Source organism: Bos indicus, chromosome 13 (genome assembly GCF_029378745.1).
Source record: "Bos indicus isolate NIAB-ARS_2022 breed Sahiwal x Tharparkar chromosome 13, NIAB-ARS_B.indTharparkar_mat_pri_1.0, whole genome shotgun sequence".
Taxonomy (NCBI): Eukaryota; Metazoa; Chordata; class Mammalia; order Artiodactyla; family Bovidae; genus Bos; species Bos indicus.
This window is the reverse complement of record NC_091772.1, coordinates 63,133,164-63,156,124: the sequence shown is the minus strand read 5'-3', so window position 1 is coordinate 63,156,124 and position 22,961 is coordinate 63,133,164. Positions and strand designations below refer to the sequence as shown.

The window sequence follows — 22,961 nt, the reverse complement described above, 5'->3', positions numbered from 1 at the left end:
TCCCTGTCCCTGCCTGGCTTCATTTTATTTGAGCCTCACAGCCCCAAGAATGATCGGTTTCATCACCTTTTTTTTTACCCTAATTAAAAAACTGGTCCAGTAAAGTAAGCAATGAATTCCCTTTTTTCCAGCCACAGAGAGGCCACCCTGATCAGTTGGCTATGCTCCTTCCAGATGTTTCTGGACATTTGTAAACAGGCAGCAGATAATTACAACCAGCTGATTCTGTGTCAGATTCTGGGGACATGTGTTCCCTCCCTTTGTGGAGCTCTCAGAATCTGCTGGAGGAAACTCAAATGAGAAAATCAGGGAGAGCTTCCTGGAAAAGGTGGTGTCTGACCTAGAGCTGTAGGATAGTAGAAATTAAGAAGGAAGCAGAAGAATACACCAAGCAGGAGAAGGCAATATGGGCCCAGGACCTGAGAGAAACCAGGGTGGCTGGAGCCCTGAGGTGAGGGCCAGAGTGGAGAGACAGTCAGTCTTGGGTTTTATTCAGGGGGAAAGAACTGGTGAGTGTGAGAGGAGTGATGCTCCCTTTTTATATTTTAAAAGCTTCCTCTGCCTGCAGCGGGGGATGATAGATTGAAGAGGGGGCCCCATGGTGGGGGAGGGAAGTCTAAGTTGAGCTTGAGAGTGGAGGGTGACTGGCAGACTGTCCACACGGATCTATTTAGCATGCTCTTAGGTGGGCTTTCTCTGAGCCAACCCCTTTTTTAAGCCCTCACTGTCAGTGCCCACAACAATGTCTTCCCTTACTCCCATTTTGCAGAAGATACACTCACAGGGGAAGGTGCTTGCGGGTTTTGCCCACCAGGTGGCGCACCGGTGCTTCCGCAGTTCACTGGACCCCGTAAAGATGTGGGGACCCGCCCTCAGCGGGCACGCGCAGCCCCTTCCCGTCCTGTTCGTAGCTGTGTAATATTCCACACCGACCATCATTCGCTCAGCCCGTCCCCAGGAGGGAGTGACCCCTTGGGTGACTTCTCCCCAGTGGCTGCCACCCCCGGAGAATGGGGAGTCGCAGAGGTGCATTGTGTTGGGGTTCTGCATCGCGCGGCTTTTGCCGCCCTAAAGGCTGGAGTTTGCTCCCCTTTTCCAGACGGGGAAGCTGAGGCCTTGGAGGCGGGCGGGCGGAGGGCCGAGCTCTAGCGCTGGCCGGAGCTGGGCGGGGAGGGGGCCGTCGGCAGCCCGCCCGGCGGGGGCGGAGCTGCGGGGGGCGGGGCCCTCAGCCTCCGCGCCGGCGCCGATGGGCGGGCGCCCCCCCTGCGCGTCCCCCCAAGTCCGCGGCGGCGGCGGTGGCGGCGGCGTCCAGAGCTCGGAGCCGCAGCCGAGCCGGAGCCAAGCGGGTGGCGGCACCATGGCGTGCGCGGGGCTGCTCACCGTGTGCCTGATCCGGCCGCCCGCGCCCGAGCCCCCGCGACCCCCCGCGCCCGCGCCAGCCGCCGGGCCCGCCGGACACGCGCTTTTCCAGGACGTGAGTGGGGAGCCGGCCGGGGGTGCCGGCGCTGTGGCCCTGGGGGTGGTCATTCTCCCGCGGGGTCGCTCCCGGTCTCTGTGGACAGCCTCTCACTGTCTCTCCTTGCCCTCGCTCATTCTGATTTTCCCCGTCCCCATGTCCATGTGTCTCCCTCCAGGTTTGTTGGGGTCTCTGCCTCGGCCTCTGGGTCTCTCACGATTTCTCTCTTGCTCTCTGTTTCCGTGTGTCTCCCTTATCTTTATCTCGCTGCCTTTGTGTCCTGTCTTCTGGCTCTCACTCTTTTCTCTGCTTATATCTCCTTGCCTCTGGTTCAGTGCCACTGCCCCCGCGGCCCCCCCGACCCCAAACCACCCCATGTATGTGTCTGGCCGGGTGGGGGCTGTCAACTCTTGGTCACGGGAGTGGCCACGTTGCCCGTCTCTGGCAGCCCCAGGCTGGACTGACCAGGCAAGGGGGCCTGGGAGAGGAAGCAGCCCCCCACCCCTGACTCCTGACCTAGTGCTGACCCGGACCCCCTCAGATCCCACCCAAGGGCTATGGGATCCCAGAGTTGGTTGGCGCTGCCCACACTCACCCTTTGTGGTCTGTACACCCTCCCCTTGCCTGGCAGGTGGCCCTGCAGCCCCTATGAGCACCTACCTGGAGCTCCCTGGCCTGGCCTGGGTCACTCACCTGCACCCCTTCCCCACCTTTCACCCCTGTGCACAGCCTGTCCTGTTCCTCTTGCGTCCCCACTCCCAGAGGTCCCTTTCCGGTGGGAAAGGCTGTTCTCCTGCCCCCTCCCCACTGTCCCTAGTGACTCAGCACCTTGGCCAGAGCCCTCTCAGCTGGAAGGGACCTGACCCTTCCATTTCCCAGATGGAAAAACCAAGGCCTGGAGGGTTAGGGATGTGTTCCAGCTCACACATGGAGGCAGGGGTGCACTAGGGTGTGGCCCTTGATGTCCTCAGTGTTCACTTAGAACCCCTCCCTCTCTCTCAGCCCCCACCCCCACCCCCAGTATGTCTGTCCCGGCCAGTCCACCCTGGGTGGCTCTGTGATCCCGAGTGAGCTGGTGGCAGCCTTCTGTGAGTCAGGCTTCAGGCCAGGGAGTACATTCATCCCCGAGAAAGCAGCCCGAGGGGAGGAGCACTCTGAATCTGGAGCAGACCAGGGCTCTCTGTCCAGGCTTTGGCCTGCCCCTCCTTGCCAGACCTGCTGGTGCCCTTTGCTGGGTTGTGTTGGGTGACCAGGGAGTCTCTGGTCCCTAGGGGAGACGGGGACCATGTCTGGACTCCACTTTGCTACCTCTGTTGTCTTTCCTGTCTGTTTCTCCATAAATACCATCTGTCCGCCCTTGCTTTCTGTGCCTCTTACTCCCCTCGCATGTACAACACACACATGCACGTGGGCCTGCCCAAGACCCTTGTACTGAGTCGGCCTCATAGGAAGACCCAGCCCTGGAAGGGTTAACCCTGGGCTGTTCCCCGATATGTTACTGAGTAAACAGGCACCCACAAAGGAAGGGCTAGCCACCGCCAGCCTGGAGTGGGCAGAGTCTGGGACGAACCATGCAGAGTTGGGGTTCAGGTCTGGGATGGGTGCCCGGGATCTTCCGGCCGCATCTTGGCCCGTCTCCCCACCTGCCTCAAGCTGGGACCGTTCCAAGGGCTGATGTATCAGAAAGAACTCAGGATCGACTCGGGGGTGTGGGAGGTGAAGGTGCGGAGAGCCAGCTTGGAGCACCCCCCACAAGGCCAGGCCCGGCGGGAGAAGGGAGCAAGCCGCGGGGCCTGCTGTGTGCTCTTCCCCTTGTTGGAAAAGGCCCTGTAGGGCTGAGCTGGGCAGGGGGCTGGGACCAAGCTGGGCAGGAGGAAGGGAGATGCAGGGGGCAGGCTGGCCAGCTGCGGCTCTGTGGAGCTGGGGGGCGGTTCTGGGCTCCCAGCTCCCAGCTCTGCCCTTTTGTCCTCTAGGTTTTCCGCCGAGCAGACAAGAATGGTGAGTGTGGCTTCCCCTGAGTCCCATGCTGGGGGTTGAGGGGCATCAGAGAGGCTCCGGGGAGGGTTTGGGGCACAGTTGAGAATGGAGAGAAATCTTGAGAGGACCCGAATCAGAAGAATCAACCCAGGTGTCCTTCTCAGAGGAAATTTTTGTTTGAATCCAGTTTGGCAGGAGGGAGAGTGGAGGAAATGTGGTTTAGCCAGAGGCTGGAAGTGGGGGCTGACTTTCACGCAGTGTCCTGGCCTGCGTGACCTCCTGTTTTCCTCACCACTGCCAAAGTCTTCACCCCATTTCACAGACAAAGGAGCCGAGGCCCAGAGAGGTACAGCAGGCTGCTGGAGGTGCTGGGCCTTGAACCCGGGTCTATGCGATGCCTGGTTCCAGGCTTCCTCTGTGAGGGGCTTGGAAGGGTGTGGTCACGGAGCCAGGGCCGTGGGGGATTTTATCGTAGATTCTTAGAGAGCTCAGTAACTTTCCATATTACCAACCACCTGGTTGCAGGGAGGGCGTGGGCGGGACAGAGCTAGGTCCAGGGAGTCAGCTCCCCCGATGCCCTGAGTCCTGGGCAGTCTCAGATGCTGGCCTGGCAAAATCTGGAAAGCTAAAGCATGAGCCATCAGGGGACCTTGCAGACAGGTTGCTGCCCACAGATGACTCAGAGCAGCCCACGGTGCCCTGATGGGCCAGTGGAGGGTCTGAGCTGAGACCACCTGTCAGCTTTGACCTCACCTTCACCTGGCCTCCTTGAGAGAGGACTGGGTCCCCAACTCTTGCCTCTTCTCCCTGGATCTCCTCAAATTTGTTTCAGCTGGTTGAGCAGGGCACGTGGTCTCATTTGGCTCACAGCATTCCGTCTGGGGGGGGAGGCTCAGGCTCCACTTTCCCACTCCATCTGCTTAGAGACCTCACAGGCCAAATCCCCGGTGCCTCTGGCCAGTGCTCTTATGCTCTCAGCCTCGGTGATGGGGAGGCAGCCTCTGTGATGGGGAGGTCTTTCCCTCCCGAGCCAATCTGCTGCTTCTTACTGGGGCCCTGCTCTTAGGAAGATCTCATCTGACTCCCTGCGGCTTCTCTGTGAAGGGCCTGGGTCCAGAGCACGGAGGTCCCCTCCACCCAGGAGCCATGCGGGCAAAGACCCAGTCCTGGTTCCTCCAAGTGACATCTAGGCCCTGCCATGATCTGACTGTGCCCCAGGCTGTTGTTCATTTATTTCTCCATTTGGCAAACATTGAGTCCCTGCCGAGTGCCACATATGCACTGCCTTGTCCCTTGGGTGCCTGCAGAGTGGGCCCTGTTGCTTGAAGTGGGCACCTCTGGGGGCCCCAACCCTTTGGTCCCCAACGGCCAGGCCTTCTTTCCAGCCCAGAATCCCATTTCACTTGGCTGGGTGGTTATGAGATACTGCGAAGCCTTCAGGGGGCCTCCACTGGGTGGCAGGGGTGCAGCCAGGGCACAGAGATACTGACTCTGCTCCCTGTGCCCACCCCCACCCCTCAGATGACGGGAAGCTCTCATTTGAAGAATTCCAGAATTACTTTGCCGATGGGGTTCTCAGTCCCGGGGAGCTGCGAGAGCTGTTCAGTGGTGTTGATGGGCATCCTGCTGAGTGAGTATGGGGGTTGGGGTGCACACGCCGCGTGTAGATGTGAGCCCAGGCTGTCCCTGCCCCACTGTGTCCCCTTCTTGCTTGGGTTCCTTATGGAGGATTGGGGGAGCACGGGGAAAGGAGTGCCAGGGCTAAGTGCCAGCTTTACCCGCCTACCTACCCCTTCCTTGGCTCCAGTCCTGCCCATCACACTGCTTCCAGCTGGGACCCCAAAATAGCCAGGCCTGAATCACCACCTATGGTTCAGCCCACAGGCACCCCCCCCAATACTCCCGCTTCCTGCTGAGCGACCAGCGGATGCCTGGGGACAGCTGGGCCCTGCCTGCTCCCACCCATGGATGCAGGTGCTCCCACATGTCCAGGCCTTCGTGCAAATTTGCTTGCCTTCTCCTGCTTCCTCACGTGGGTGCACACGTGTGTGCAGCTATCCCTCCCTCTCCCTTCCCCCTACTCCCCTCTCCTTAAAAGAAATTCTAGGCTCCCATGCACTCCCATTTTCTGAGGCTTGGGCCAGACCTTTGTCTGCACTGCTGCTACCTTACCACCACCAGATACGCCAGTCAAATTCCTTGTCCTTCAAAGCCTAGCTCAGGGAGCCTCTCTTCCAGGAAGCCCTCCCTGACCTACAGATGCTCCATGCCTTTTCTGTGCTTCCACAGACCTGACTTCTCCTTCCCAGATCTAACCACTCCTCTTTGGCCTGTGTCTACATCTGTCTCCCCCAGCCTGAAATCCGCTTGGAGGTTGAGAGTGGGACTGAATTTTCCTCCTTAGACACTGTTTGGTAGGCTGGTAGTACCCTGTCTCTGTCCACTGAGCAGCATAACGTGGGGTGGAGTCAGAAGTCGCCTCCGTGTCAGGCTGAGCTGGGGAGGGAGAGGAAAGGACCGCTGGCTTCAAAGTCAGTCCTAGTTTACCAGCAGGGTCTGAAGGACGCCTTTTCTTTTCCCTGCAGCAATTTGGAGACGGAGAAACTGTGCGGTGAGTAGGCCCATGGGGGTGTTTGTCTCCTGGGCAGGTGGGTGTTGCTGGTGTTCTGATGGAGCAGACTGGGCTGGGCTCAGAGCATAAGGCCTGGTTGGCTGCTGGGGAATTCTAGGTTGTAAATGGGGGGATGTACCCCAGGAAGCTTTGAGTATCTCCTCTGCCCTCAGACTACTTCTCTGAACACCTGGGCGTCTACCGGCCTGTGCTGGCGGCGCTGGAGTCGCTCAACTGTGCTGTGCTCACTGCCATGGACACCACCAAGCTGGTGAGTGGAGGGGCTGATGATTGCGGGGGGGCGGCAGGATGAGGGCTGGGGGTGTCTGCTGTGCTGTGGGAGCCTCCATCATTGGACTCAGGGCTGTGGGGCTGGAGGCCTGGCTTCCACTTTCTGGCTGTGCATCTTTACCTCTCTGGGTCTCAGTTTCCTCATCTGTAAACTGGGCATATTAATAGAACCCACGTCCAGACATTCGTTGTGACAATTAAAGTAGAATGAAGGCAGAGAGTTGTGTCTGTCTTGCTCTCTCTCTGTCTGGCTCACAATAGTCACTTCATATGTGGAGCTGCTGCTGCTTTTATTACTGACCAGACCTGATTGTTGTGGGGTGTCAAGCCCAGCTCCCAACAGGGATGGGTTGGGGGTAGGGCATGCTCACACACATCCCCAGGCCCATGCCGGTGTGTAGAGCTTGGTGGCAGGGGGTGGGGGACAGCCTGAGGGCATGCGTGAGCAGACGGGCATGTGTGCACCATGTTTGTGTACAGTATGGACACGTGCACAGAATAAACAGTGCTCACAGCCAGGGCTCCAGGCCCTTGGATGGTATTTTTAAAAACACCGAAAGCTACCCTTCCCTTTCTGTGTTCCTTGTAAGAGGTGTCTCCACCTCTCTTTGTCCCGTAGCTCTGAGTGAGGGGGTGAGGAGGGAGCCGTGAGCAGGCTTGGGATTGTGTCTGACCTCATTTCTACAGAAGGAGAAACTGAGGCTCTTTGTGAGTTAATGATCAGCTGAGGACAGGGCTTCCCCTTCTGGTTGCTTTCACATAGGGTCGAGTAGGTTTTCTAAGGGTCACCTTTGGGGCCTGGCACAGGATAGGGATCTGAATGCTACATGATGGGGGGTTGGTATGCTATGATGACTTCCATATCTGTGGCCTGGACACCAGTAGGGGCAGCACCTTCCTTGTTGCCATGGAAACAGGGCCTGGGGGTGGGCAGCTCTACTGGCATTCTCTGAACTGGCACTGGTTAGTGGGAATTCACACTGCAGCTCAAAGTAAGAGCCCCAGGGTTCCTGACCACCCCTTCCTGGCACAGAAAGGGGTAGAAGGTGACCCATCACCACACGACTCTGCCAGCTGTAATCACTGAGGTTTTTATCTGCCACTCGATGCCTCGGACAGCTGCGCTCAGCCTGCCCAGCGTCTGCCTCTGCAGCGCCCCCTTTTATGGCACCACCCCTTCCAGTCCAGCAGGACTCAGTGGAACACTTCGTGCACCAGCCTGGATCCACATTCCTGGTACATGGCCCGGGTCATCCAGCGGCACTGGAAGGTGCGCAGCGAGGCTACCATGGAGCCGCCCGTCCATACCGCTGTCCCGCGCCCAGGCTTGGCCACCAGGCGCGGCTGCAGTGTCCCACAGCCGTGCCGCTGGCATTGGGCCTCCAGCTCCAGCTCCAGGCGCTCAGGGAAGCCAGGGAAAAGCGTGGAGCCACCGGCCAGCACCATGGTGTTGGCCAGCCGTGTCTGTAGTGTCGCAGGCACCCTCTGCAGTGCTCGGAAGGCCAGGATGGGCAGTCCCGGCTCAGCCTGGCCTAGCAGACCCGGCTGGAAGAGGGGTTCTGGGCAGCAGAAGCGCTCGCGGCCAAGGCAGACAGAGCACCCACTGCCTAAGGAGAAACTGACTGGGTGGTGGCGGGCAGGATTACAGAGGTCACCCTCAAAGTCTAGCGACACGTAGCAGCAGCGCTTCTTGAGCTGTGTGATGATCTTGTGGGGCAGGGCCTGCAGTCGGTGATCAGGCCCTGCTGCCACCAGCAGGTCCCGCAGGTAGCGCGACAGGGTGCTGCCAGCCACATCCAGCCGGAAGGTGGCCTTGTGCCACGAGTGGCCTGCATAGACGGGCGTGGCATGGCACACGCCCGCGCCCGCCTCCAAGGCCAGCCCGCTGAACGCGCCGACGGAGCAGAGCGCCAACAAGGCGGTGCTGGCCAGGTGGCACGCGGGCACTGCCAGGGCCTCGAACAGCAGCTCGGCCACCCTCTCGCGGCCCACGGGCGGCGCCGATGGGGAGTCGCTCACGAGCACCGGCCATTCCTCCGGGCACACCCGCAGGCCGCCCACCAGCAGGCGCTCCCACAACCCCTCCAACGCCTCCCAGTCCACCACCACGCCGTGCTTGATGGGGTGTGCCCGCGCCACCCCGCCCGCCAGCTCGCAGCCCGGCGCCCCGGGCAGCACGGGCCGGTCCCAGCTGGGCACCAGGCTGGAGCTCTTGAGTACCAGGCGTGGCTGCTCCTCTCCCGCGAAGCCCGCCTTGGTGAAGCCGGAACCCTGGTCCACGACCACCGCGACGTGGCCCAGCGAGGACAGCCGGCGGACTCGGCGACTATTGGACAGCGAAGCCATCTTCCGGCCGGCAAGCCGTGAAGTCAAAACTTCGGCCCCGAAGGCTCGGACCCGCCCTCGGCCTGAGAACCGAGTCTCAGCTGGCCTCGATGGAGGCCCGCCTTTCAGCTCGCAGCTCTACCTCCTGGGCCCACGTCCCCCGCCTTTCTGGGCTCAGTTCCTCTGGTCCCGAGGTCCCACTCTTCTGGCCTGAGGTCTCTTCAGCCCTTGACTTGGCTCCGCCCCTGGGCCTGAGGGCCGGCCTCTGGTTCAAGAGTCAGATTCCGCCCTCGCTGGGCCCTAGCGGCCTCGGGCCGTCTTCCCCCTCTTCCGGCTCAAGGCCCCACCCTTTCTCTGAGGACCCGCCTCAGGGTGCGGCTCCGCCCCCTAAGCCCTTGCTTAGACGGATGATGAGAGGGGTGGGCCAAATCCTTGAAGAGATTTGAGAAGCCTCCAGGAGCAGCTCTGGGAATAAAAGGCCTTTGTGGCAATATTATCCAGACATCTGTTCCCCTTGGGAACCCAGGAGTCCAGCCCGACCCTTGCGGCTCCAGCGGTCTCCTGGCACTTCTCAACTGGGCATGACTGAAGTACTGTGGTTCCTAGTGGAGGTGGGAGGGGGTGGTCAAAGAAGCAAGGAAAAGAACTTGGATTGGATTCATTGTGACCTCAGTTCTCAGCATCTGCTGTGCTTCCATAGCCTCTACCTAGATGAAAACGCCCAGACCCAGCCTGTCTCCTGGGACAGGGCCAATGGTAATGATTTTGACATTAAGGGATATGGCCTCAGCCACCCAGCTGTGCTCAGTGTTTATGCTCAGTCGTGTCCGGCTCTTTGCGACCTCATGGATTGTAGCCTGCCAAGCCCTTGTGTCCGTGGAATTTTCCATGGAAGAATACTGGAGTGGGTTGCCATTTCCTACTCCAGGGGATCTTCCCAACCCAGGGATTGAACCTGCATCTCTTGAGTTTCCAGCGTTCTCAGGTGGATACTTTACCACTGAGCCACCTGGGGCCAGCACAACCAATTTAATTGCTTCCCCAAACCACTTTGATGACCTCTGGACAAACGTGCAGCCTCTCTCCAAGAGCAAGCTCTTAATCATGGATCTCCAGCCACTCTGAAGATCTCTGTGAGCTTAGCTTTCAAGGGCCCAGGTAGCCCACAAAGGGATCCTACCTTCGGGGCTTACAAACATGGGTCTGAGTTTGTGACTCAATTCTGAGGCTGCCTTCACTGTGTACAGAGTCCGAATCTCACCCTGGGCTCAGTTACTTCCTCTAAAAGGCGGTCATCCCCCAACACAGGAAACAGGCCATGTCATGTCTCTGCAGAGTCTCTTTTTTCTCTTTAGGACCATTATGGTTGCAAGTTGAAGACCTATTCAGGTGAGCTTAAGTTAAAATACGGATTTTATCACAAGAGCCTTGTATGTTTTATATCTACTAAGGGCAAGACTGAAAGCAGGTTTTAGGGAAAGACTGGAAGCAGGGTCTGGCTGCCAGGCTGTGGGGGACTCAGAGGTGCATTGGGCTCTGCATTGTGTTTATATTCTTCTCAAGACTGGCTTCAGCCTGTGCATGTTCCTGTAGAAAAAATTGTCTCCTACATTTCCTGAGGAGGAGAAGGGGACAACAGAGGGTGAGAGATGGTTGGATGGCATCCTTGGCTTAATGGACATGAGTTTGAGCAAACTCCAGGAGACAGTGAAGGACAGGTAAACCTGGCATGCTGCAGCCCATGGGGTTGCAAAGAGTTGGACATGACTGAGCGACTGAACAACAGTTCCTGAATTACAGACCCAGGGAAGGAACTGATAGGACAGGGCTTGGGCCTGTTGCTTATGCCAGGAGATGTGGCCACATTGAAGAAGGTGGTTACCTTGATTGCAACCATGTGGATGGTAGGAAAGGGTCAGTTCTCACAGAGCAGCGGGGGAGATGTGATGGGTAGTGCGACCTCCAGCCTGATGCAGGCGATGTGGTGTTGACACTGACAAAAGTGTACCTTCAGGAGAAGTTGTACCTGTGGTTTTAGTGAGCTGGGACCTTCACCCCTCTGCATCACGCCCCCCTCCCCAAAGGGGCATTTTGAGATTGATCGCCAGCGGAAAGCAGGCTGCAGGTTTGGCATGGCTGGACGGGACCAGGATGACTAGGGTCTGGTGCTGGGTTTGGGACCCAGGAGTGTGAGAAGCAGCTGGGTCCTGCCCACAGAAAGCGTGCCGGGCCTCTTGTGGATGAACTAGGGAGGTGAACCTTGAATCAAAGACCACAAGTGGCAGTATGGCCAGAGCAGGAGTGAGAGTGGAAGTCATTAAGAAGCCCCAGAGGGGAAGACTGGGGCTGGGGATCTGGGCCTGTACATTCTAATAATAAGTTTGGGTGTTTCTCTGTGGGCAGTGGAGAGCCAGTGTGAGCTTATGAGCAGAAGTGTGAATTGCCCTATAGATAAGTGGTTTGGAAGAAGCCTCTTTGGCTGCAGTGTGGGGAAGAGGATGGGGTGGGGTAGGTGGGGAGATTGGTGATTGAGGTGCCTTGGGGGTCATCAAGCACAGTGGGGTAGGATTGAGGGGTCAGAGGACCAGGGACCCGTCTCTCCTCCTGGGTGCTCACACAGGCAGGATGTGAGTCTAAGGCTCAAACTGTGCTGACTCTGGACCTTCTCAGTTCTTCCCCACGGTGGTGGCTTTTTGCCTGGGACTTTCCCTCAGTTAGGAAAGATTTGAGTGCTGGAGACTCTTGGACTTGCCTGGCCTCTGCTGGAAGCAGGCCCCTCCTCCTCCTAGCGTGGCCAGGCCTAACTTTGCCCAAGCTCTCTTCCGTCGGATCTGCAGGCCTGGTGGCGGGATCTGACCCCGGCCAGGAGTCGCAGGGAGAGGGGAACCCTCGCTCCACTGTGGTAGGGTGCTCCCTCTCCAGGGCGGCACAGGGGCTCTGACACTTGGGTCAGAAGAAAGAAGAAAGCAAAACCAGCCTTGGCCCCAGGCCACGGCCATGGCTCTGCGCCCCGCCCCCCCCCCCCCCAACGCCCCCCATTCGCCTTTCTTCCCTGTCTTGCTCTGGGCCTCAGTTTCCCCGACCCTGTCTCGACGCCCCGACGCCTCAGACTGGGTTACAGACGCCAGCGTTGCTATGCGCTCTTTATTGGGCCGGACCAGGGTACGGGGGTCCGGGCCAGGCACTCAGGGCCGCGGGCGGGGACAGCGGCGCCGCTTGCGCGGCTGCTCCTCGGCGGCCTCGGCCTCGCAGTCGGTCTCGCTCTCGGTCAGCAGGCGCGTGTAGAGCCGCTGCCAGCCCTGCGCCGCCTTGGCCCCGCCCCCGGGGCCGCCCGCCGCGCGGCGTCCCTCCTCCTGCAGCCGCGCGTCCAGCAGCAGCAGCAGGACGAGGATCTTCTTCATCTCGCGCGCGCGCGCGCTCTCGCGCCGCTCAGCGCCGTCGCCAGCTCCTCGCAACATGGGTGCCGTCGCCGGGGGCCCCGTGGGGGTGTCCGCTGCAGCCTCGCTCGCCCGCTCGGGCCGCGCTCCGGGCCCCGCCGTCGCCTCGGCTAGTTGCTGCCGCTTGTCCAGGGGGAAGAGCAGCACGATCTTGGTCTGGGGGTAGGGCAGGGGCGTGAGGGGAACGAGCTCCGCCCGCCTGCCTCCCGAGGACCCTCACCCACCCGGGTCCTGTCTCCCAGAAGCCCGCCTTCTCTCGTTTCCTGGGTACCCGCTGTCCTCCCAGCCTGGGTAGGGGGAGGTGGGGGAGGCAGGCACCCTTCTCCATCTCCCAAGACCCCTGCCTCCCGCCCTGGAAACCCTCACCCACCCCAGGCTGGCTTCCTGAGATCTGACTCCGATCAAGTTTATGAGATTCCCTTGTCTGCCCTTCCAGCCTTGATGCTGGGACCCTTCACCCACCCCAGGGCCTCATGCCTAGTTGAAGAGAGGGGAAAGTAACACGTTTTGAAGCTGGGGAATGGAAAGCGGGGGATAAGGGAACTCCCTGTGCCCATAGCCCCAGTGGCAGCCGCTAGGGCTGATTCACCATGCTGGGACTTCCCCCCATCTGTCCCGGGTTGGGAGAACCGTCTCCTGCACACCCTCCTAGGCTCCCAAGTCTCATCCACTTCCTGGTTTCTGGGATACCTGTTCTCCCTTCTGGGTTATTAGGACCCCATCCACACCCACGTGGGTTCCTGAGACCTCGGCCTCAACAGGGGTTCTCTAATGCCTTCCATAGGGGCCTCCCAGGTGGCGCTAGTGGTAAATAACCCGCCTGCCAACGCAGGAGACAGAAGAGATGTGGGTTCCATTCCTGGGTTGGGAAGAAATCCCATGGTCAGAAGAGCCTAGTGGGCTACAGTCCGTGGGGTTGCAACCAGTCAGACAACTGAAGCCACTTAGCACACACATGCAACCCCTTCAATTCCCTACGTGGCTAGACCCCCAGCATCCGCTCCTGCCCACCTACCTGTCCAGGTCCGCCAAACCCCCCTGCCCCTTGTTCCCTGGACTCACACTGGGCTTCTTCCACTTGAGGTGGTTGAAGAACTGCCGTTTGCGCCGGGCCTTGTCCATGTCAGGTGGCTTCTCCTTGCGGGCCTGCTTGGGCACTTTGGTTCTCTTGTGGGAACTGTTGTTTCCCATGGCAGGGCTGGTCACCACTGGGGACCCCAGCACGTGCTGCCTCTGCCCTGCCCTCTGGCTGGGGGCCCCCTGCCCTGGCTCTGTCCCAGGGACCACATTGTGACCTCATGGGTTGACCTCATCAGCTCCAGGCTCCGAGCTGCTCCTGCCAGAACCCACAGATGAATCTTGACTCCATTTACTCTGTCTGTGACTTCCGGCCTTGGTTTCTCAGTGTAAAACTGGGCTAAAGATTAGTGAGGTGATGGCTGGTAAGGTGCTTAGTGATGGTGGTGTTCAGTCACTAGTCATGTCCGACTCTTTGCAACCCCATGGACTGCAGCATGCCAGGCTTCCTTGTCCATCACTATCTCCCAGAGCTTGCTCAAACTCATGTCCATCGAGTCAGTGATGCCATCCAACCATCTCATCCTCTGTCTCCCCCTTCTCCTCCTGCCTTCAATCTTTCTCAGCATCAGGGTCTTTTCCAATGAGTAAGTTCTTCCCATCAGGTGACCAAAGTATCGGAGCTTCAGCATCTGTTGTTCCAATGAATATTAAGGGTTGATTTCCTTTAGGATGGACTGGTTTGATCTTGTTGTCCAAGGGACTCTCAAGAGTCTTCTCCAGCACCACAATTCTAAGCATCAGTTCTTTGGTGCTTAGCCTTCTTTATGGTCCAACTCTTATATATCTATACATGACTATTGGAAAAAAAACATAGCTTTGACATACAGACCTTTGTCAGTAAAGTGAAGTCTCTCATTTTTAATGTGCTCTCTATGTTGGTCATAGCTTTTCTTCCAAGGGGCAAGCATCTTTTAATTTCATGGCTGCAGTCACTGTCCACAGTGATTTTGGAACCCAAGAAAATAAAATGTCACTGTTTCCCCATCTGTGCCACAAAGTGATGGGATTGGATGCCACGATCTTAGTTTTTTGAATGTTTTAAGCCAGCTTTTTCAGACTCCTCTTTCACCCTCATCAAGAGGCTCTTTAGTTCTTCTTCACTTTCTGCCATTAGATTGGTATAATCTGAGGTTATTGATATTTCTCCCGGCAATCTTGGTTCCAGCTTGTGAGTCATCCAGTCCAGCATTTCACGTGATGTATTCTGTGTATAAGTTAAATAACCAGGATGATAATATACAGCCTTGTCATTCTCCTTTTCCAGTTTTGAACCAGTCTGTTGTTCCATGTCTGGTTCTAACTGTTGCTTCTTGACCTTCATACAGGTTTCTCAAGAGACAGGTCAGGTGGTCTGGATTCCCATCTCTTTAAGAATTTTCCAGTTTGTTGTGACCCATACAGTCAAAGGCTTCAGTGTAGTCAGTGAGGCAGAAAATTTTCTGGAATTCTCTTGGTTTTTCTATGACCCAATGGATGTTGGCAATTAGGTCTCTTATTCCTCTGCCTTTTCTAAATTCAGCATCTGGAAGTTCTTGACTCATCTACTGTTGAAGCCTAGCTTGAAGGATTTTGAGCATTACCTTGCTAGCATGTGAAATGAGTGCGATTGTATGGTAGTTTTAACATTCTTTGGCATTGCTTTTCTTTGGGATTGGAATGAAAACTGGACTTTTTCTAGTCCTGTGGCCACTGCCGAGTTTTACAAATTTGCTGGCATGTTGAGTGCAGCAGCTCTTTAACAGTATCATCTTTTAGGATTTGAAATAGCTCAGCTGGAATTCCATCACCTCCACAAGCTTTGTTTGTACTAATGCTTCCTAAGGCCCACTTGACTTCACACTCCAGGATGTCTGGCAGACAGAATAAGCAAGAGCTACAGTCCCACATCCTCCAGGACGAAAACCACAATCACAGAAAGCTAACTAAAATGATCACATGGATCACAGCCTTGCCGTGGCAAAGGGACTTGCGTAACTCAATAACACTGTGACAAAACATGGTCCACTGGAGAAGAGAAGGCCAACCTGCTCTCGTATTCTCCCTTTGAGAACCCTGTGAACAGTATGAAAAGGCTTCGTGGTGAGGAGAGAGGAATTTCTGTGACCTGAGTTTGTACTCTGACACTCGTGTGACCGTGGCCAAGGTAATCCACTTCTGTAGGCCTCAGTCTTCTCATCTGCAAAATGGGGTCAGTGATGGTTCCTGTAAATTACTATGAGGATTAAATGAAGCTGCTTGGAAACAGGGCCTGGCACGCAATGGTGCCAGTGTCAGCCAGGGTCTTTGTAAGCAACAGAGACTGATCAGTCACCGTAAGCACTAGAAAGGGAATTTATCGGACGGATTTCAGGAAGCTCAAAAAATGGCCAGGAAGTCCAGTCGCTCGGAGAAACCACTGACCCGTGTGAGAATGAGAGGTCCCTGCCGCCACTCTGTCTGCCCGTCTGACGGCTGAACTGAGGCAGGTCACAGGCGGGAGACAAAGCTGCCTCTGAGGCCCCTTGGGGAGGGGTCACCTCAGCTCCCTGGGACTCCCACCCTGGACCGAGTGTGTATATGGGGCTGAGGGAGGTGTTGGTGAGGAGACCCTCAGGAAATCTATGACTGTTAGATGTACAAGTGGGCAGGTTTCTTGTTAGTATTACGTTTGACTAAAAACAATGGCAGTGTGGCATGTGGGGTCTTAGTTCCCCGACTGACCAGGGCTTCTTAATCACTGGACCACCAGGAAGTCCCGTGACAGCAGTTCTTTATTAAGAACTTATGTACCAGATAGCAGGCTGAGCCCTATGTAGGAAATAACTCATTGGAGCCTCTCAGCAGCTCAGTGAGACAGCTGTTACCACCCCTGTTTTATAGGCGAGGAAGGCACGAGGAGATGAAGGTAGCTGGGGAGTCTGGGCATTCCGAGTGGGCAGCACAGGGCCTGGCAATGCTCGGCCTCCTTGTCTCTGCCTGCCTGGGCAAAGGCTAGGGGAAATGGCAGTGTAGACAGGGATCAGCGCTGGGGTATGTGACCCGCTGTCTTGTATCTACAGCTTCTTGTAAGAAGTGCTCAGTAAATGTGGGGTGCGTGGGTGAGTGATTGAATGAATGGATGAATGCCAAGATTGTGAGCTTGGGGCCAGCTGGTGAGTCTGGGGCCATATCACACCGTTTTGCCTCATGTGTCAAAATTGCCTTGGCCCAGCCCCTACCCACACCCCGTCTAGCTATGCCTGGGGCCTTACTGGCTGAAAGTGGTGGCCCCAACAGGGATGGGGCCTTGAGGCCCAGAGAATGGGACACGCTTCTCTGGGCATTGGCCTCATCCCTCCTAGTGAGAGGCCGGGCCCAGACAAGGACGGGGTCTGGGGTTTGCTTGCCCCCCGGAGTCTCCGGGCCCTGTTAATGCCAAGTCTGCAGGCCTCTGCTCTTTACGTTGCTACTGGTGCTCTGATGGGTAGGGGGTGGGGCGCAGAGGTCAGCTCCCCATTCAGAAATACATGCTTGGAGCCAGGAAATGCCAACTATGCCGCCCTCTTCCCCAGGAGTATGAGCGGGCCTCCAAGGTAGACCAGTTTGTGACACGCTTCCTACTGCGGGAGACGGTGAGCCAGCTCCAGGCCCTGCAGAGCTCGCTGGAGGGGGCGTCAGACACTTTGGAGGCCCAGGCCCAGGGCCCGCGGTACGTGAGGCGCTCGGCCGCCTGCACCTGGACCTGCGGGTCCAGTTCATGAATGTCCGTTATCTCCATGTATCGGGTCCCTCAGCTCCCATCACATTCCACAGTTCTGGCATCCCGGAGCCCAAGTTCTTGTTCTTAGGGAAGGAGGTCAGGAGAGGGCGAGAAGGCGTGGCTGGCTTTGCAGCTGGACCTCAGTGTCCTGAAGCTTGGGGCCAGGCCTGTTCTGGGGCCCCAGTGCTTGGTCCCATGGGTCTGGGAGCAGTGGATTGACCCTCCACTCCCCTCAGATCAGATGAAGAGAGAGTGGAGGTGCCAAGCCGGCCCCGAGGCAGCCGGCGGGCAGGGCGCAGGGCCCTGCGGAGTGTCAGTCGGTCGTCCACCTGGTCTCCTGGCTCCTCCAACACAGGTGTGTCTGCGGCGGGGTGGGAGGGCACGGTATCCCCCGGGGCCCCAGCGTTTGCTCCTCCACTCGCCCTCAATCCATCCCGAGAAGCCCCCAGCCTGAGGGGCTCGTGCCCGACCCCCAGGGCAGAGCTCCGAGGCTGAGATGCAATGGCGGCTCCAGATCAACCGCCTCCAGGAGCTCATCGACCAGCTGGAGTGCAAGGTGAGCGCTGTGCGGCTACCACCCTGTGGTGGGGGAACTGTCTGGAACCCACACAAGGCAGGCTCACACAGGGGACCCGGCCCACGCTCTGCATCCCTCACAGGCCCCCCGGCTGGAACCCCTGCATGAAGAGGAGCTGACCAAGGGGCCCAGCTCGGTGAGTCTGGGAGGGGCAGGCAGCTGGTGTGGGGCTGGGAGGAGGCCGTGAAGCAAGGAGGTTCATGGGGCTACCCACCCCTGGCCTCTGTCTTGTACATACAGCCCCTTCTCCAGGCTTGGCCCAGCCTTTGTTCCCCAGGCCTGGCGGGCAGGTGTGGGGTTCTGGTTGTTGCTTCGTGACTCTGCAGCACTCTGTCCCTCCATGGGCATCAGCATCCCTTGCCTACAGTTCTGAAAGCTGGGTGTGTGGAGCAGTGTGGACAGAAACTGAAGGGGGCAGTTGGAAGCGGTGCGGTGCTGCAGGAGAGCCGGCCAGTGGCTGGAGCGAGGCAGTAACCTTGGCAACAGGAGGAGGATGGAGCCAGGAATGCTGGGGGTTGCGTGGGGGCAGGAGTCCGACCTCAGGGCTGGCTGGGTCTGGTGCAAGCCAAGAAGGGCAGGGCCCTCCTGAAGGCCACAGCAGGCCCTCACCCACTGCCCTGCCCCACCCCAGCTGACCAGGCTGCTTTTCTTGCCAGCACATCCTCGTGGCCCAGAGGCAGGTGCAGGTGGCAGAGGAAGCCCTGCAGGACTTCCACCATGCCCTGTGCTGCTACGTGGACTTCACGGGGTCCCAGAGCCACTGCCTGCAGTGAGTCCTCAGCTGGGTGGTGGCCAGCCAAGGTGGGGGGTGGACGGGCAGGGAGGAATGCTGGGCTGGGTGTCCTGGGCCAGGGCTCTCATTAGACACCCCTGGTGAGGCGGGTAGGGGTGGTGGCAGCCCAGGCCTGGCCTGGCCTGGCCGTCTCTTTGGCCCTGCAGTGTGTCTGCCCAGAAGATGCTGGACAAGGCTTCCTTCACCCTGTACGAGTTCTGGCAGGACGAGGCTTCCTGGAGAAGGTAGGAGCGGTGGTCTGACGTTTATTGTGGGACCTCGAGTGAACCACGCCTGGGTTCAAGTCCTCTCCTAGTCACTGGCTCTGTGACGTCAGGAGAGCTACCTAAGCCCTCTGAGCCCCAGTGGCCTCCTTTTGAAAATGGGAGCGATGCTAAGTCCATCCTCTTGTCACCCTTACGAGCTGGCATGTAAAGAACTGAACACAGTACCCGGTGCCAGGTAGGTGCTCGGTGCATACACACAGCTCCCACCACGCCACACCCCACGCCACGTGCCTTGTGTGTGACTGCATGTAATCCTCATGGTATGAGTGGACACTGCACCCCATTTCACGGAGGAGAAAACTGAGGCTCAGAGCCACTACGAGGATGGACCGAGATCTGAAACCAGGCAGCAGGGCCGGGCGGGAGTGGGGCGCTTCTAACCACGTGGTCCCGGTCACTGGGACCAGCTCCGGCCTTGGTCCCCTCTGCGGCCCTCCCCAGGCACCAGCAGTCCGCTTGCAGTAAGGCCTTCCAGCGCATCCTCATTGACCATCTGCGGGCTCCAGACACCCTCACCACTGTGTTCTTCCCAGGTGGGCAGTGGCCACCAACCCTCTGAGGAAGGGCAGTGGGCACCTGATGGCCTCTGACTCCCAACCTCTGACCCGCAGCCTCCTGGTGGATTATGAATAACAACTGAGCCTGATCTGCACAAGCCAAGGACCCCAGAGCCCTGCCTGCCTCCTCCTGGAGCTTCTGGACTGGTCAGCTCCACTCAGCTCAAGACCAGGATGCTGCCACCTCCATAATTGGGGCCTGGCTCTCAGAGCCTCCCAGAGCCAGCTGGTGGAGAGTCTCACAGCCCAGGGATCAGAGACTGGGCTGCTTGCTTCCTCTTTCTTTAACAGTGTGTTTTATTGCTTATAGCTTCGGCCTCTGAGATACTCTGGCCTCAGGAGGCCTGGATTCTGGTCCCCTATGCCCCTGCCTTGCTGTGTGACCAGGGCAGGTCCCTTCCCTCTCTGAGCTGGCCTGGGGCTGTCTGGCTACCTAGTGGGTGCCTGCTTTCTTCTTGCTGTTTTGGGACTAGGCTTCTGCTCTTCCCCAGCCAGCAGCAGAGCCAGGGCTGATGCTCAGGAACTGTCCTCCACCCCGCCCCCGACCTCGATCCCCAAGACTGGGCTGGATCAGTCTGCTGTGTGGGCAAAGGACCTGGGGGTCCCCACCCCCTTCCCGGGCCGGCAAGCTCCTGACGCTTTCAGCACCCGTGGCTGCACCAGAGCCCTCCAGAGGATCCTGGATTGGTTTGCATGTTATTTGCATATTATTTGCATGCTTATTCCCACCCTTACTCAGGGCACTATGGGAAGCCCCAGGGTGACCTTGCTAGGTAGCAATAATTTGGGCCCAGAGTCACCTGCTGCCCCCAGATACCTCTGAACCCCAGCCCAGAGGCAATAAAGGCAGTGGTCACCTCTGGCATTGCTTCCATTCTCTCTCTCTCAGCAAGGCGGCCTGGTCCCCGTGCCCGTGGATAGTGGGAGCTTAATCATGGCCAGTCCGGGTTCCCTCAATTCAGGACCTTCTCACTCCACAAAGCCTAGCTCTGAAATCTTTCCTGGGAAAGGAGAGTGGACATGGGCTCTGCCATAACCCCCCTAAAATCCTGGGGGTTCTAGCTTCACCCCCTTCCTTTACCAGCAAGGTGTGGTATGAAGGTGGGGACAGACCACAGAGCCCTCTCAAGGCCCAAAGAGCACGGCTGGTCCCTGTGAGAAGGCCTGTCCCCAGACAGAACCCCCCCCACCCCCACCCTTCCCGGCTGGACTTGTCACCAGCCCTGCTGCCTGACAGCGCCAGAGGGCAGTTCCGGGAGAATACTGGATGAGTCAGTCCTCCAGCGACGTGGACCTCCTTCGAGCCGTCCTGAGGGAAGGGACTTGGGGCATGGAGGGAGGTGACTGACATGAAGAGGGGTGGGAGAGGGCTATCCAGGTCGTGGGCTCTAGCGGGGAGGCACATGGCCGCACAAGAGCACAGGTTGGCCTCTTGACCTGGTCTGGAGGGTGTGGGGTCAGGAGCATTTAGGCAGAAGAAATGTACAAGTTGAGGTTCAGAGACTGGGGAGAGCTTGCCTCACTGAACGGAAGGGAGCCCAGAGGTGGGCTGAGGTCAAGGCCAAGGCAGGGAGGCAGCCGGGCCTCAAAAGCACTGCATCTTGCGGAAGCTGCGGTAGGCTTTAAGGGGTGGCTGGCCAGTGGGCTGAGTGCCATTTCACCAAGGCACCTAGCTGCCCTGCTGGTGCCAGTCGTGGCTGGGCACTGAGGCACGGCCAGGAAGGCGGTTTGGACGGTGCCAGCTCAGGATAGATGCCCTAGGGTGGGAGGTTTCTCTCCAGGGATCCCTGTAGGAGTTCAGACTTGCAGGGACAGACAGCTGCTCCCACTGGCCTAGCTGCCCAGGCCAGGAACCAGCACAGGGGTCTCTGGGGGCCCCTGGCCAGCAGGCTCCCACACTTCCTGGACTCCTGGCAGTTCCTAGAAAGTGCTGCCAGCACCTGAGTCACTCAGGTCTGGGTGGCTGGAGGAGAGTCAGGGTCTATCTTGTTAGAGAAGCCCATCTAGGAGGAAGTAATCTGGCTGTCTGCCCAGTTCTGATTCCTTCTGTTTCCTCCACGAAAATGGCACCAACAGCAAACCCTCAACACTAAAAAACTTCCCATTGCCTTTGAACCAGAATGCTGAAATTCTTCAGCTCAGGCTGACATCTCAAGCGGGTGCCTGTTTCACCCTGTGATGGAGTTCGGAAGTTAACACCTTTTTTATTTAAAAACAAGAAAAAGATGGGTTGCATCCTTCCTCCCTGGCTGAACGTTTGGAGCGGGGAGGGTCCTGGCGGGGGAGGGGAGGGTCAGTCCTGCAGGGTCTAAGGCCACTTGGAAATGGTGATGTTGGGTTAGAGCGGTGAAAGATGAGTATGGGTCTCCAGACAGAGGTGAGGGGTAGACAGGCAGGGAGAATGTTCCAGACAAAGGGAGCAGGAGGAGGAACAGTGGAGTGCAAGGGATAGGAGGGGGGCAGGGAGACCAGGTTAGCAGGGATGGGGGGCAGGCAGGGAGACCAGGTTAGCAGGGATGGGGGGGGCAGGGAGAACAGGTTAGCAGGGATGGAGGGGGGCAGGGAGACCAGGTTAGCAGGGATGGAGGGGGGCAGGGAGACCAGGTTAGCAGGGATGGAGGGGGTCAGGGAGACCAGGTTAGCAGGAATGGAGGGGGGTAGGGAGACCAGGTTAGCAGGGATGGGAGGGGGGCAGGGAGACCAGGTTAGCAGGGATGGGAGGGGGGCAGGGAGACCAGGTTAGCAGGGATGGGAGGGGGGCAGGGAGACCAGGTTAGCAGGGATGGGAGGGGGGCAGGGAGACCAGGTTAGCAGAGATGGGAGGGGGCAGGGAGACAAGGTTAGGAGGGATGGTGGGGGGGGCAGGGAGACCAGGTTAGCAGGGATGGGGGGCAGGCAGGGAGACCAGGTTAGCAGGGATGGGAGGTGGGCAGGGAGACCAGGCTGGGGGGACTCCGAATGATCAGTCTCTCAGGGAATGGGGAGCTGGGCGTCACCAGACAGGGGAGTGCTGTGGGCAGGGTGGAGCTGGACAGGAGGAGTTGGGAATTCCAGCTACAGGGAGAATGAAGTTCTGAGCCGGGGCTGTGGGGGCACGGAGGGCCCCAGGCCTTCTCGTGTGTCTACTGAACTCTCAAAAGGCCACATTCATTTCCATCCTGCCCTCCCTCTAGGCCCCCAGGTCTTGACCACCTTCATCTCTGGTTGGGATGACTGTGGCAGGTTTTTCTCCGGGTTTCCCTTCTGCAGTTCCTTCCCCAGAAAGGAACAGACGGGTGGGGGGAAGTGTTTTCAGACATTGCCGTGGTGACCACACCCTTCTGGCTAAGACCTTTCAGTGCTTTTAGCATCAGATCAAGTCTGATGTCTCGACTTGGCATTCAAGGCTCTTAGCAATCAACACCCACTCCCGTTACGTGCAGCCTCCTCTCCCTAAAACACTCCAGCTGAGCTGGGCTGTCTGCAACCTCGGCCACTCCCCTCGAGGCCTTTGCTCCCTCCCACTCCCCTACCCGTCCACTGCCTCCTTAGCCTTGGAGCAGCAGGTCAAAGCCATCAGGTCTGACCTGCTTTCCCACTCCTGGCCCTCAGTGCCCCACTCTCGTTGGCTCTTCAGCTCATTTCAACAACCACTCGGCCACTGCTTTGGGGATGGTGAAATGTCCGAGGCTGGTGACAGCACCCGGGGCAAGAGCGGGCAGAGCAGTGAAGCTGGGAGATCCCAGCTCCTCCTGCCAGCTGCCACACCCACCCTTTCACCCACTCCCTGCACCTGCCTCCTCACCTTCCTCCCACCTGTGGTGACTCACCTTCACACACCAAAACCTGGGGCCTGGCTCGGGGCCAGGCCAGGTGCTGGCGAGACAGCAGCAG

General features: G+C 58.3%; 3 protein-coding genes across 3 annotated transcripts; 1 reads left to right on the top strand and 2 right to left on the bottom strand.

The window, feature by feature from the left end:
- Positions 1-1,266: 1,266 nt before the first annotated feature.
- On the top strand, positions 1,267-19,950 carry NECAB3 (N-terminal EF-hand calcium binding protein 3). The gene is made up of 13 exons (XM_019972274.2): positions 1,267-1,474; positions 3,430-3,454; positions 4,955-5,063; positions 6,019-6,044; positions 6,218-6,315; positions 16,708-16,844; positions 17,132-17,250; positions 17,372-17,451; positions 17,555-17,608; positions 18,129-18,241; positions 18,412-18,489; positions 18,973-19,064; positions 19,143-19,950. Exons 1-13 carry the CDS (start codon positions 1,358-1,360, stop codon positions 19,169-19,171), a joined length of 1,077 nt encoding a protein of 358 aa, XP_019827833.2. The 5' UTR covers positions 1,267-1,357; the 3' UTR covers positions 19,172-19,950.
- On the bottom strand, positions 7,304-9,440 carry ACTL10 (actin like 10). Its single transcript, XM_019972273.2, has one exon. The coding sequence runs from the start codon at positions 8,679-8,681 to the stop codon at positions 7,530-7,532; it is 1,152 nt and encodes a 383-aa protein (XP_019827832.2). The 5' UTR covers positions 8,682-9,440; the 3' UTR covers positions 7,304-7,529.
- Positions 11,783-13,576, bottom strand: C13H20orf144 (chromosome 13 C20orf144 homolog). Its single transcript, XM_019972277.2, has 2 exons — positions 13,160-13,576; positions 11,783-12,253 (listed from the first exon to the last, which is right to left on the bottom strand). The coding sequence occupies exons 1-2, from the start codon at positions 13,286-13,288 to the stop codon at positions 11,846-11,848; spliced, it is 537 nt and encodes a 178-aa protein (XP_019827836.2). The 5' UTR covers positions 13,289-13,576; the 3' UTR covers positions 11,783-11,845.
- Positions 19,951-22,961: the final 3,011 nt, after the last annotated feature.